The sequence below is a fragment of the Mobula hypostoma genome, chromosome 28 (genome assembly GCF_963921235.1).
Source record: "Mobula hypostoma chromosome 28, sMobHyp1.1, whole genome shotgun sequence".
Taxonomy (NCBI): domain Eukaryota; kingdom Metazoa; phylum Chordata; class Chondrichthyes; order Myliobatiformes; family Myliobatidae; genus Mobula; species Mobula hypostoma.
Window position 1 is genome coordinate 21,774,704 of NC_086124.1, and position 13,665 is coordinate 21,788,368.

At 49.1% G+C, this 13,665-nt stretch overlaps 1 protein-coding gene across 9 annotated transcripts in view; it reads right to left on the minus strand.

The window, feature by feature from the left end:
• Positions 1 to 13,665, minus strand: part of LOC134338688 (methyl-CpG-binding domain protein 1-like) — a 263,482-nt gene that overhangs the window by 110,546 nt on the left and 139,271 nt on the right. For 8 of the 9 annotated variants that reach the window (XM_063034729.1, XM_063034721.1, XM_063034722.1 and 5 more), the window contains 4 exons: positions 4,958 to 4,998; positions 3,581 to 3,709; positions 2,225 to 2,275; positions 1,091 to 1,201 (listed from right to left, as the gene is read on the minus strand). In XM_063034729.1, coding sequence (XP_062890799.1) covers positions 1,091 to 1,201; positions 2,225 to 2,275; positions 3,581 to 3,709; positions 4,958 to 4,998 — 332 coding nt within the window. The remainder of the gene's footprint in view (positions 1 to 1,090; positions 1,202 to 2,224; positions 2,276 to 3,580; positions 3,710 to 4,957; positions 4,999 to 13,665) is intronic. The other variant, XM_063034728.1, reaches the window with a different exon arrangement.

Consider the following 13,665-nt stretch of genomic DNA (forward strand, 5'->3'; position numbering starts at 1 on the left):
ACTCCCAGGGTCAGACACAGAGAGAAGCTCCCCCACACCATCCCATCACACATTTCCGGGGTCAGACACAGAGTGAAGCTCCCTCCACACCGCCCCATCACACACTCCCGGGGTTAGATACAGAGTGAAGCTCCCCCCACACTGTCCCATCACACACTCCCAGGGTTAGATACAGAGTGAAGCTCCCTCCACACCATCCCGTCACACACTCCCAGGGTCAGACACAGAGTGAAGCTCCCCCACACCATCCCATCACACACTCCCGGGGTCAGATACAGAGTAAATCTCCCTCCACACCATCCCGTCACACACTCCCAGGGTCAGACACAGAGTGAAGTTCCCCCACACCATCCCATCACACATTTCCGGGGTCAGACACAGAGTGAAGCTCCCTCCACACTGTCCCATCACACACTCCCGGGGTCAGATACAGAGTGAAGCTTCCTCCACACCGTCCCATCACACTCTCCCGGGGTCAGATACAGAGTAAATCTCCCTTCACACCATCCCGTCACACACTCCCAGGGTCAGACACAGAGTGAAGCTCCCCCACACCATCCCATCACACACTCCCGGGGTCAGATACAGAGTAAATCTCCCTCCACACCATCCCGTCACACACTCCCAGGGTCAGACACAGAGTGAAGCTCCCCCACACCATCCCATCACACATTTCCGGGGTCAGACACAGAGTGAAGCTCCCTCCACACCGCCCCATCACACACTCCCGGGGTTAGATACAGAGTGAAGCTCCCCCCACACTGTCCCATCACACACTCCCGGGGTTAGATACAGAGTGAAGCTCCCCGCACACCATCCCATCACACACTCCCGGGGTCAGATACAGAGTGAAGCTCCCTCTACACCGTCCCATCACACACTCCCGGGGTCAGATACAGAGTAAATCTCCCTCCACACCATCCCGTCACACACTCCCAGGGTCAGACACAGAGTGAAGCTCCCCCACACCGTCCCATCACACACTTCCGGGGTCAGACACAGAGTGAAGCTCCCTCAGCCAAGGTCCATCTTTGCTGAGACACCTGGGGAGTTTGGGCATGGAGCAGATGGCACCGAGGGTGGTACTTGCCGTTGGAACTTTGCACGGGGCACCATCCTTGTCTTCAGACGTGACGTATGCTGGCTCTGGTCTCTGTGTCACCGTCCGTTTTGTCGTCTGGAGGTGGGACTTCACCTTTTTCTACGCACAGAATAAATTTGAATTAGCGGGTGGAAGGTGCAGTGACGTCCACCGTGCTTGGTCAGAACAGGACGTAACACACACCGGTGCTGTGTGACGTACAGCTCTCATCGCCCCCTCTGCGCTCCCTCATCACCGCCCCCTCCCACAGTTAGGTGCTCCCTCCTCACTGCCCCTCCCTGACTGCCTACCCCCACAGCGCAGCATTGCCCCTCATTACGTCTCTCACTACCTTGCTGGCAGTTCAACAGTCCCTCATCACCTACCCCGCCCCCACGGTACGTCTCTCCCTTGTCACTGCCCCTCCTCACCTCCCGCCCTGCAGAGCAGCGCTCTCTCCTTGCTGCCCCTCCCACCGCACTTCCTCCTCACCACCCCTCTTTTATACAAAATTATTAAAGTCTATGTACACAACAAATACACAAAGTACAAAACTTTCAGGATTTACCAGACAGTGAATAATTCAATTTAAAATATCATTATTACTGTCTGTAAAATAGATCATTCCCTGGGGGGCCCACTGCTCCCGGAGAGCCCCCACTGTACCCTCTCCAAGGACAGCCGTGCACCAACGTATCCTCGGAAGAGCTGCAAGCAGAACCCTCGACTTTCCGCCACCTAGACCTGTGAATGGTCATCTTGAGCAGACCCAGGAGCAAGCCCACCAGTACATCCTCCTCGCAACCCGCCCTCCATACTGGGTGCCCGTACGTGAGGAGCACGGGGCTGAAGTTCAACCAGAACCTGAGCAGCAGCCCCATCAGACACTCGAACAGGGGCTGCAGCCTCTCACACTCCACATAAGCGTGGTACACTGACTCCTCCCGGCCACAGCATGGACAGGTGGCAGGGTGTCAGTCAACCTGTTTACAGTACTGCCCCATGCAACACCTTTCACTCCAGGTCCACAATGCACAGGGGAAGCACTCCTGCATAAAGAGATTTCCCTCATATACAGAATGAAAGGTGAGCATTCACACATCGAAACAGAAGGCTGGATGGACAAATGAGCCACACACGTACCTTTGGTTCCCCTGATGATCTCCGGCACCGTGACTCTGCCTTTATCTCTTTCTGCAGGGAGACAACACAGCAATAAGCACAGGGGGAGGGGGGAGAGAGAGAGAGGGGGAGGGAGAGAGGGGGGAGGGAGAGAGGGGGGTAGAGAGAAAGGGGGAGAGAGAAGAGGGGGGTAGAGAGAGAGGGGGAGAGAGAAGAGGGGGGTAGAGAGAGGGGGGAGAGAGAAGAGACGGAGGGAGAGAGGAGAGGGGGAGAGGAGAGAGGTGGGAGAGAGGGGGGGAGGGAAAGAGTGGGGGAGGGAGAGAGTGGGGGAGGGAGAGAGTGAGGGAGGGGAAGGAAAAGAGGGTGGAAGGGAAACAGGTGGGGTTGGGGGGAGAGAGAGGTGGAGATAGGGGAGAAGAGGAGGGGGGAGAGAGGGGGAGAGGGGGAGGGGGGAGGGGGAGAGGGAGAAGGAGGGAGAGGGAAGGTGAGGGAGAGAAAGAGGGAGGGAGAGAGGGGCAGAGACAGAAGCAGAGGGAGGGAGAGAGGAAGATTGAAAGAAAGGGAAAGGGGAGAGGGAGAGAGAGGGAGAGAGGAGGAGGAGTAAGGGAGGGACAAGGAGAATGAGGGAGGGAGAGAGTTTGTATATATATATATATACACACACACACAGACACACTCACGCAGACACACACCCCTACACACTTATTAGGAGGCCAAGTCATTGGGTATATTTAAAGCAGAGGTCGATAGTTTGATAGGTTCTTGATTAGTCAGGGCGTTAAGCATTACAGGGAGAAGGCAGGAGAAGAGAGTTGAGAAGGATAATAAAGTCAGGGATGATGGAATGGCGGAGCAGACTCGATGGGCTGAACGGCTCGAATCTGCTATGTCTTACTGTGCATACAGTTATGAAGAGAGGGTGCGTTGGGAACATCCCAGATTCCAGGGTGGCAGGGTGAGAATGAAGGGGTGAGATACCTTGGGGTTGGAGGATAGGGTGGGGTAGACATTCCAGTCCCCTGGGTGGGGAAGGGGAGAGAGGGGAGAAAGGCCCCAAAGCCTGGGATTAAGGGAGAGATGGGAGGTGGTTTGAGAAACCTGGGGCTCAGTGGCAGGGAGGGCAAGAGTTGGAAATATTCTTGATCGGTCAGAGCATGGAGGGATACGGGAGGAAGGCAGGAAATTGGGGTTGAGGGGGAAATGGATCAGCCATGATGAAATGGTGGTGCAGACTCGATGGGCCAAATGGCCTAATTCTGCTCCTATGTCTTATGGTCTTGTATCTCTGCTCACAGGAGCGGAAGAGGGATTTGTCCCAGACTCTGTGGTGGGGTGGAAAGCACCCTGATCTGGTGGTGCGGGGTGGAATTCACTCACCAGTTTCTGACATGACCTCCTGATGCACTTGCGCCTCCTGCCACTGTTGGTGTGCCCGGCAGTACATCCCCGGCACGCACCGCAGTCAGCGGCCACGGCACAGCCCTCGCACTCACCGCAGCCAAAACGCTGGCAGAGGGAGACAAAAGAGAACTTCCCATCACCACCTCAGATCACAACGCAAAACCTCACCCTTCGAAGGGAGAGCTCGAGATGTGAAAGGCAGAGGGAGAGTGGAAAAGGAATGGGGAGAGGGGGAGGGGAGAGATGGACATGGAGGAAGGGAGGGAAGTCAGACTTACGAGAAGGAGAGAAAGGTAAGAGAAAGAGGGAGACAAGAGAGGGAGAGAGAGACGGAGAGAGTAAGAGCAAGACAGTGATGGAGTAGTGAGGGAGGCAAAGAGTGACAGATGGAGGGGGGGAGAGAGAGAGGAAGAGAGATTGAGTGAGGGAGAGAGGGAGGGAGGCAGAGAGAGAGAGAGGAGGTACTCATGGAGAACAGCAATCACACGAGAATGGGAGCTTTTCGTTCTTACAGCAATCACACCAAAGAACGATTACACATGAACAGGCATTCTTTGTCCATAGAGCCAAATCACCTAATGACAATCGTACTGCAATAGGCACTGTACGCAGAGAAATCACTAGAAACAATAATCGCACGGGAACAGGCACTGCTCGTCCTTACAGTGTTCACCACCAAACAACAACCGTACAATAACGGGCACGCTTCATCTTTACAGCAAAGCCAACCAACAATCCTCTGAGGACGGACACTCTTTGTCCAGGTGGCAATCACACTAATCAACAATCACACAATGAGCGTTCATAGTCCTTACAGGAATCACGCCAAACAACGATCACACAGTAACGGGCGTTCTTTGTCCTTATGATAATCACACCAAACAACATTCAGACGAGACCAGGCGTTCTTCATCTTACCAACAATTACACCAAAGAACAATCACAGAATAATGGTTGCTCTTCATCTGCAGAACAATGACACTAATCAATAATCTTAAGGGAACAGGCACTCTTCGTTTCCACCACAATCACACAAGAATGCGCTCTTCGTCCTTACGGCAATCACACAAAACTAGAATCACATGAGAATGGGCTGTCTTTGTCATCACAGCAATCAGGCAATCTTCGTGGTAACAGCCATCGCACAGGAACAGGCGCTCCTCGTCCTTGCAGCAATCACACCAAACACCATCACATGACGAGTGTTCTTCACCCTTACACCAATTACACCAAGCAACAATCAAAGAATGGACGCTCTTCGGCCTTAAAGCAATGGAACCAAACAACAATCGGACGGGTACAGCAATCACACCAAACAACAATCATGTAAGAATGGACGATCTTTGTCCTTACCTTGTAATAGTTTAGCTTTCTCCCAAGTTCCCGTCGCTTCGCTGAGGTGGGCGAAATGGGGAGAAAGAGAGATAAGTGGGGGAGAGATGTACATGAAAGGGGAGAGGGTGAGGGAGTGGAGGCAGGAAGGAGAGAGGGAGGGCGAGAGAGTGAGATTGAAAGAGAGATAGAATGGGGGAGAGAGAGAAAGAGAATGGGGAAGAAGGAGAGCAAGAAGTTAAGATAGAAAGAGCGAGGGGGAAGAAAGAGTGAGAGTGGGGTTGAGGGAGAGAGATAAAATGGGGAGAGAGTGCAAGAGAGAGATAGAGGAAGGGGAGAGAGAAAAAGTGTGGGAGAGGGAGAGAAAGGGAAATTGTGGGAGAGAGAAAAGAGGAAGTGTGGGAGGGAAGGAAAGAGGGCGGAGAGAGACACACACAAAGAGGGAGAGAGTGTGAGAAAAGGAAAGACAGAGTGAGAGGGAGATGGTGAGCGAGGGAATTGGTGGAAGTGAGGGAGATGGAGAGGTGACAGAGAGTTAGAGATAGAGAGAGGGGGAGGTAGAGGAAGATAGAGAAAGAGAGTAAAAGAGAGAAAGGGAGAAGGGAGAGAAATGCATTAAGGGGAAGAGAGGGATGGAAAAGAGCAAAGAAGCAAGGAGAGGGGCAGAGAGTAGAAGGGATGAGGGAGAGAAGGAGGGAGGAGGGATGACACAAAGAAGGAAGTCAGGGAGGGTGCAAGGGGGAGGAGAGTGAGAAGAATGAGGGAGGGGGAGAGAGGGATGAGGAAAAATGGGAGAGGAGGGTTGAGGCAGAAAGAGAGGGTAAGTGAGGAGTGAAGCAGAGGGGAGAGAGGGGATGGAAGAGAGAGAAGTAGAAATGGGGAGAGAGGGAAGAGAAAGAAGACAGAGAGCGAGAGAGGGTGGAAGGGAAGAGAAGGAGGGAGTGTAGAGAAAATGAGGAATGGATGGTGAATTAAATGGAGGAGAGAGAGAAAGAAAAACACATTACTCTAGGACTGGGTGAACTGGGAAATTAAGGAGAGAACTCTGTGGGAGGGCGGCAAAGAGGGAAGGGCAGTGAGGAGGGAGACTATGCTGAGGGACAGGGATTGAGTAGGGAGCGATGTTGACAGAGTGGTGAGGAGAGTGCTTCATTGCGGGAAGATCGATGATGAGTGAGGGACGATGAGGAGGGAGCAACGTACTGAGGGAGAGACGGCAAGGAGGGAGCAATATGCTGAGAGAGGGACGGCAATGAGGGAGCAATGCACTGAGGGTTGAGCAGTGAGGGAGGTGCGCCACTCAGTTGCTGAACCCCTAAGCCAATCAGCGCTGAGGGAGCCATGCCTGTCGACAATAGGCAGCCCAGTTCTGAACCCTTGAGCACTCCAGTCGGGAAGCCATCCCATGGGTAGAGGGAATAGGGGCCAGATAGCAGAGCACAGAGTCAACCATGAAGGCATGAGAAAGGGAGAGACTGCAGATGCCATTGCCTGGAGTAACACTCAATCTCCTGAATACTTCTGTTTTAATCTGTTAATATTATTGTGTTAGTACAGGTTGAGCACCTGAGCACCCCTTCTTCAAAATGCTTGGGGCTGGAGGTGTTTTGGTTTTTGTATTTTGGAATAGTGGCATCTATATACTGAGTAACCTTGGCAATGGAACCCATTTCCATTACATACAGTACTGTGCTGTGCAAACATCTTAGACACATATATATGGCTAGGGTACCTAAGATATTTGCACAAGACTGTATATTGGTTAAAATAGGAAGGTGATTGAGAAAAAGAAATAAGAACACTTAGCTTTGTATTAGCTCAGTAGTATTAAGTGTTATTTGATAACTGAAAAGACATAATATAGAGTACTGTGCAAAAGTCTTAGGCACATCGGTCGATCTCTCTCTCTCTCTATATATGTATATATATCTGTGTGTGTGTGTGTGTGTGTGTGCGCGCGCACGCACGCCTAAGGTTTTTGGACAGTACTGTCAAAGAATATTGAAATCTACAGCACATTACAGGCCCTTTGGCCCGCAATGTTGTACCGACCATGTAACCTACTCTAGAAGCTGCCTAGGATTTCCCTACTGCATAGCCCTCTACTTTTTTAAGCTCATTATCATCATTATATGCTGTCTCATATGACGTGGGCGATGGTGCTCCCACGACCATAATTGTTCTTGGCAAATATTTCTACAGAAGTCTTGTTTGCTTTTGCCTTCTTCTGGGCTGTGTCTTTACAAGATGAATGATCAATAGTCCTCAGAGACTGTCTGCCTGGTGTCAGTGGTGGCATAACCGGGACTTGTGATACGCACTGGCTCCCATGGCTTCACGTGACCCTGACTGAGGGTCTTAGGCTGATGCTACACCTTGCCCAAGGGTGACCTGTAGACTAATGGAGGGAAGGAGCACCTTACACCTCCTTTGCTAGAGATGTACCTCCACCCTACCACCTAAGTTAATATTTTTAATAATCTTGTGCATCATCAGAAAGGTAAGCTGTCACCATCTCGGCTGCCCAGGTGGACGGCCAATGGCTGTTTGGTATCGCCATCAATCCTGACTCGGAATTTACGTGCTACTGGTAAGCAGTCCCTGTCTTACACTGGTTCGCCACACATATGTGTTTAACAGTAAAAATAATTTAATATCATTAATATAATGAAAATATAATGTGTACAGGGAAACAAAAGCAGCATCAGGAGAATACCTGAATCAGCTGTTGAACAATAACAAACGACAGCACGCTTTCAGTCTCCACCTACAATGCCCTGTTTTTAATCAAAAATGTTAAGGCATACAGTATTGTACTTTTCTTTAGGTTTTACGCAAGGTATAAAAAACAAAATATTGAACTTAATTACAGGAAAACTATGGAAAAAAACCTCACTATTGTATTTTTAATGTAATTACAACGCTGGTCATGTTCTACTCAAACACAGGACTAGGTGGAGATGAAATTCAAATTTTGTACAAAAATGATTTGTTTGTTAATCACCCAAAAAAAAACGAAACGTGATGATGGCTGCCTACAAAAGAAGATAACTGCAGCACGAAACACGTCGACGACATTAGGTTTGAAAAACCTGAGGGAGAGGGTCCATCGTCACTGCGCAGAGGAACAACAGGAGCAGTTGAGAGACTGGGACGAGGAGACACTGTGTTGGATGACTTGAAATGTTCCTTCGAGGCGACGTGTGCCTCATTAACGAAGGCTTTTTTTCTGTCACAGCAATCTTCCTTTGATTTTATAAAGTTTTTTGCTCTGTTATGAATGCATGTGACTCTAGCTTTTCGAACACACGTTTTTACCGTCTCCAAAGTGTGCTAGAAGTATCGTCTTTACCTTCACGATTGCCTTCGCGACCACCGAGTCAGAACCATGTCATGACCCATCAGTTCCCAGTGCTTGGTTCGAGATCAGCATACCATTAACCGACTTGTGTTCACTCCGACGCCGACGGATCCACTCTTTCAATGCGCGATGAGATCTTTATTTCCTGCTTCATGTGGCGTTTTTCTCTTTTTCGTTAGCTTCTGTTCAACAGAAAACTTTTAACAGTTTGTCCCTCTATTTCTTCAGGTCGTAGATGGTGGTCCGTCCTACACCATTCTCGTCTGTCAGATGCTTCATTCACGCTAACACTGCTGTCAGCTCTTCCAGTAACTTTACTCTCTGTTTTATAGATAAACAGAAATCCTTGCTCTTTATCTGTCCACTACTACCCAGAGGGGTAACCGCAGGCCCTTTTGACAATTCCAACAAAATCTCCACAACACAGAGCAGAGAATAAGCAGAAAACACGTCGTGATGACTGTGAGTGAAGCAAGGGGGTCTGGCTACGACGACAGCTGAGAACAAACTGGCGCCAACGGGGCCCCACTCAGGGTACGTGAGATCACTTCTCAGAGCTGTCTGTGGTGCGCAGAGGCCTGCGTGCCGCCTTGGGAACCTTCCCAGCGTCTTGAGGAATTTTCCATTTGTGGCGTCGTGTCAGTGCTCAGAAACATTTTGGATTTCAGATCGTGGTGGGGGGGGAGACGGGTGGTGTGGTGGTGCTCAACTCGTATTATTTTTATGTGCTGTGTGTGATGTATGTACCATGCCTTTCATCTTGGTCCCTGAGGAACACTGTTTGACTCAGCTGTATACATGTGTACAGTTGAATGACAGTAACCGTGAACAAGTGTCTGGAGGAACTCAGCAGGTATATCGGTGGGGGGTGAGGCGACAATCAGTTGACGATTGGGAACCAGACTCTTCATCTAGACTGCGGCCTAATAATCAACCACGGAGCTGGGCGGGGGGAGGTGGAAGAACATTTTAAGGGCTGGAGCGGTGCCTAACAGGGGATGGGTGTGAGGTATATGTTGAAAATACAAACAGAAAAATGCTGCTGATATTCAGCCAGTCAGGGAGCATCCGTGGGAAAGGCATTCAGAGTTCTAGAGTCTTACACAGCATGGGAACAGGCCCTTCAGCCCACAATGTTCTGCTGGACGAATTACGAGAACAGTTACTACTCCTCAACCACAGGCTCTTGAACAAAGTGGGATAACTTCACTCACTTGCCGATCCATTGAGATGTTCCCACAACCGATGGTCTCACTTTGAGGACTTTATAGAACCATAGAACACTACAGCACAGAAAGCAGGCCATTCGGCCCTTTTATTCTGTGCTGAAACACTCTTGCTAGTCTCATTGACCTGCATCCAGTCCATAACCCTTCAGACCTCTCCAATCCATGTACCTATCCAAATTATTCTTAAAACTTAAGAGTGAGCCCGCATTTACCACATCAGATGGCAGCTTGTTCCATGCTCCCACCACTCTCTGAGTGAAGAGGTTACCCCTAATGTTCCCCCAAACCTTTCCCCTTTCACCCTAAAGCCATGTCCTCTCGTACTTATATCTCCTAATCAAAATGGAAAGAGTCTATTCACATTTACTGTCTATACCCCTCATAATTTTGTAAACCTCTATCAAATCCCCCCCATTCTTCTACAGTCCAAGGAATAAAGTCCTAACCTCTGTTCAATCTTTCCCTGTAGCTCAACTCCTGAAGACCCAGCAACATCCAGTAAATCTTCTCTGCACTCTTTCAATCTTACTGATATCTTTCCTATAATTAGGTGACCAGAACTGTACACAATACTCCAAATTTGGCCTCACCAATGTCTTATACAACCTCCCCATAACATCCCAACTCCTATACTCAATACTTTGATTTATGAATGCCAGGATGCCAAAAGCCTTCTTTACAACCCTGTCTACCTGTGACACCACTTTCAGGGAATCATGTATCTGAACTCCCAGATCTCTTTGTTCCTCCGCACTCCTCAGTGCCCTACCATTTACTGTGTATGTCCTACCTTGATTTGTCCTTCCAAAATGCAACATCTCACACCTGTCTGCATTAAATTCCATCTGCCATTTTCTGGCCCATTTTTCCAGTTGGTCCAGATCCCTCTGAAAGCTTTGAAAGCCTTCCTTGCTGTCCACAACACCTCCAATCTTAGTGTCATCAGCAAACTTGCTGATCCAATTTACCACATTATTAGCTATATCATTGGTATAGACAACAAGCAACAATGGTCCCAGCACAGATCCTTGAGGCACACCACTAGTCACAGGCCTCCTGTCTGATAAGCAATCATCCACTACCACTATCTGTCTTCTCCCACACAGCCAGTTTCGAATCCAGTTTACAACCTCTCCATGGATACCTAGTGTCTGAACCTTCTGAACTAACCTCCCATGTGGGACCTTGTCAAAGGTCTTACTAAAGTCCATGTAGACAACATCCACAGCCTTTCCTTCGTCTACTTTCTTGGTAACCTCCTCAAAAAACTCTACAAGATTCGATAAACACGATCTACCACGCACAAAGCCATGCTGACTATCCTTAATATCAGCCCTTGGCTGTTCAAATACTTGTACATCTCATGTTCTCATTATTTATTGCTATTTATTTATATCTGCACTTGCAGAGTTGGTTGTTGTCTGCACCGACTGATCTTTCATTGATCCTGTTACAGTTACCATTCTATAGATTTGTTGAGTATGGGCCAGAGAAAAGTGAGTCTCAGGGCTGTATAATTGTACTTAGACAATAAAATTTACTTTGAGCTTTTAAATTAGTAATCAAGTGGACAACTGAACTAATTTCTGCCTGCACAATGTCTATAGCTTTCAATTTTCCTCACATTCATGTGCCTGTCTAAATGTCTCTTAAAAGTCTGTAAGGTTTCTGTCTCTACCATCACCCCAGGCAGTGTTCCAGGCACACACCGCTCCCTGTAAAACAACTTACTCCGCACATCACCTTTCAAATTAGCCCGCTCACATTAAACGCAGCCCTCCAGTATTAGACATTTCAACCCTGGGAAAAAGATACTGTCTGTCTGCTCTGTCTGAGCCTCGCATAACTTTACATACAGAACAATAACAGGCCCTCCTGGTCGATGGGCCCACGCCGCCCAATTACCAAGTGACCAGATTAATCTACTAACCCGTACATTTTTGGGTATGGGAGGAAAAGCATTTCAGGATGTATATTGTATACATTTCTCTGACATTAAACTGTACCTTTGAATCTTTGAACCGGAGCACTCAGAGGAAACCCACATGGTCACAGTGAGAACATACAGACTCCTTATAGGCAGCGACGGGAATTGAACCCCGATCGGTGACCGCTAGCGTTCTAACGCGATTGCACCAACGGCTTTAAGCTACCCCTTCAGTGCGATGATCCTCTGCCCCAGAATTCTGCTCACTGAGCAAAGATCTATGACAGTGGCGGGGAAGGTTTGCCAGGACGTCAAGGGACTGACAGGTTGAGCGGTCACGCGGAGAACTTCCAAACTCAAACTCAAATTCACTGCCGCTGTAATAACATTACACTAACTGCTGTGGTGGCGTGCTGCCCTGAAGCGTTTAACCCTTATCCCCCGAAATCTCTCCTATGCATACGCCTGTGCAAGAATAACAGGGTTATTATGTAATGATGCAGCTCTATAAAACTCTGGTTAGGCCACACTTGGAGTACTGTGTCCAGTTCTGGTCGCCTCACTATAGGAAGGATGTGGAAGCATTGGAAAGGGTACAGAGGAGATTTACCAGGATGCTGCCTGGTTTAGAGAGTATGTATTATGATCAGAGATTAAGGGAGCTAGGGCTTTACTCTTTGGAGAGAAGGAGGATGACAGGAGACATGATAGAGGTGTACAAGATAATAAGAGGAATAGATAGAGTAGATAGCCAGCACCTCTTCCCCAGGACAGCACTGCTCAATACAAGGGGACATGGCTTTAAGGTAAGGGGTGGGAAGTTCAAGGGGGATATTAGAGGAAGGTTTTTTACTCAGAGAGTGGTTGGTGCGTGGAATGCACTGCCTGAGTCAGTGGTGGAGCAGATACACTCGTGAAGTTTAAGAGACTACTAGACAGGTATATGGAGGAATTTAAGGTGGGGGGTTATATGGGAGGCAGGGTTTGAGGGTCGGCACAACATTGTGGGCCGAAGGGCCTGTAATGTGCTGTACTGTTCTATGTTCTATGTTTAACTTTTTAGCATTTTGTGTGTGTTGCTTTGGATTTCCAGCATCTGCAGACTTCCTTGTACTTATGACTAATGTATGAGGAGAGCTTGATGGCTCTGGGCCTGTACTCACTGATGTTTGGAAGAATGAGGAGGATCTCATTGAAACCTATCAAATATTGAGAGAAGTAGATAGAGTGGACATAGAGAGGATGGTTCCTATAGTGGGGGAGTCTAGGACAAGACAGCACAGTCTCAGAATAGATGGAGAAGAGAAGCCAGAGAGCGGTGAATCTGTGGAATTCATTGCCACAGACGGCCGTAGAGAGGAAGTCATTGGGTATACTTAAAGTGGAGGTTAATGGGTTCTTGATCAGTCAGGGCATCAAAGGTTGCAGGAAAATGGGATTGAGAGGGATAATAAATCAGCTATGATGGAATGGCAGAGCAGACTCAAGGGCCTAATTCTGCTCCTGTGCCTCATTAGTTGTACGCCGGCCTCAAACACTTCCTCTGGCAGCTGACGTGACATACCTTGTCTCACCACCACACCCCCCCACCCCCGCTGGGGGCTTTCAGCATTTTCTGTCTCTTGTGTTCAGAGTTCCAGCCTTTCGCTTTGACATTTTTGTACAGCTCGTGGAATCTCCCTCCGTGGTAACGCAGCGTTTCCTGCCTGGGCTGCGTCGGTTGGGATTAAAATGAGGAAGTCACTTTGCAGCTGTATAAAGCTTTGGTGAGGCCGCACTTGGAACATAGAGGGCACTTCTAGTTGCCCTGTTACAGGAAGGATGTGGCGATTTTGCTTTCTTAAGGTTGTCATAGCCAGGGTGGGTGGGGGGGGGGTGTTGGGGGAGGTAGTGGACTACTTATTAAATGCTCCCAATAGCCTCGGACAGCCAACTCCAGTTCCTGGCCTTCAAGTGTGACTTAGCTACTAAGCCCGGCGGAACCGTTTCTGCTGACAGGAGAAGGCGCAAAGGCAGGTTACGTGAGGTCAGGGTCAGCCATGGATGTCTCATCCCAGCTGTCTACGTGACACGTAAATCAGGGCAGTGCAATATGGAGAGCAAGCTGTTGCCCACGTGGCACGCAGCTGATGAATCCAAGAGAACCGGCAGAGAGTGATAAGGGCTTGGCACCAGTGACGTGGCATGAGCTGACAGTCAGCGTTGAACTCCT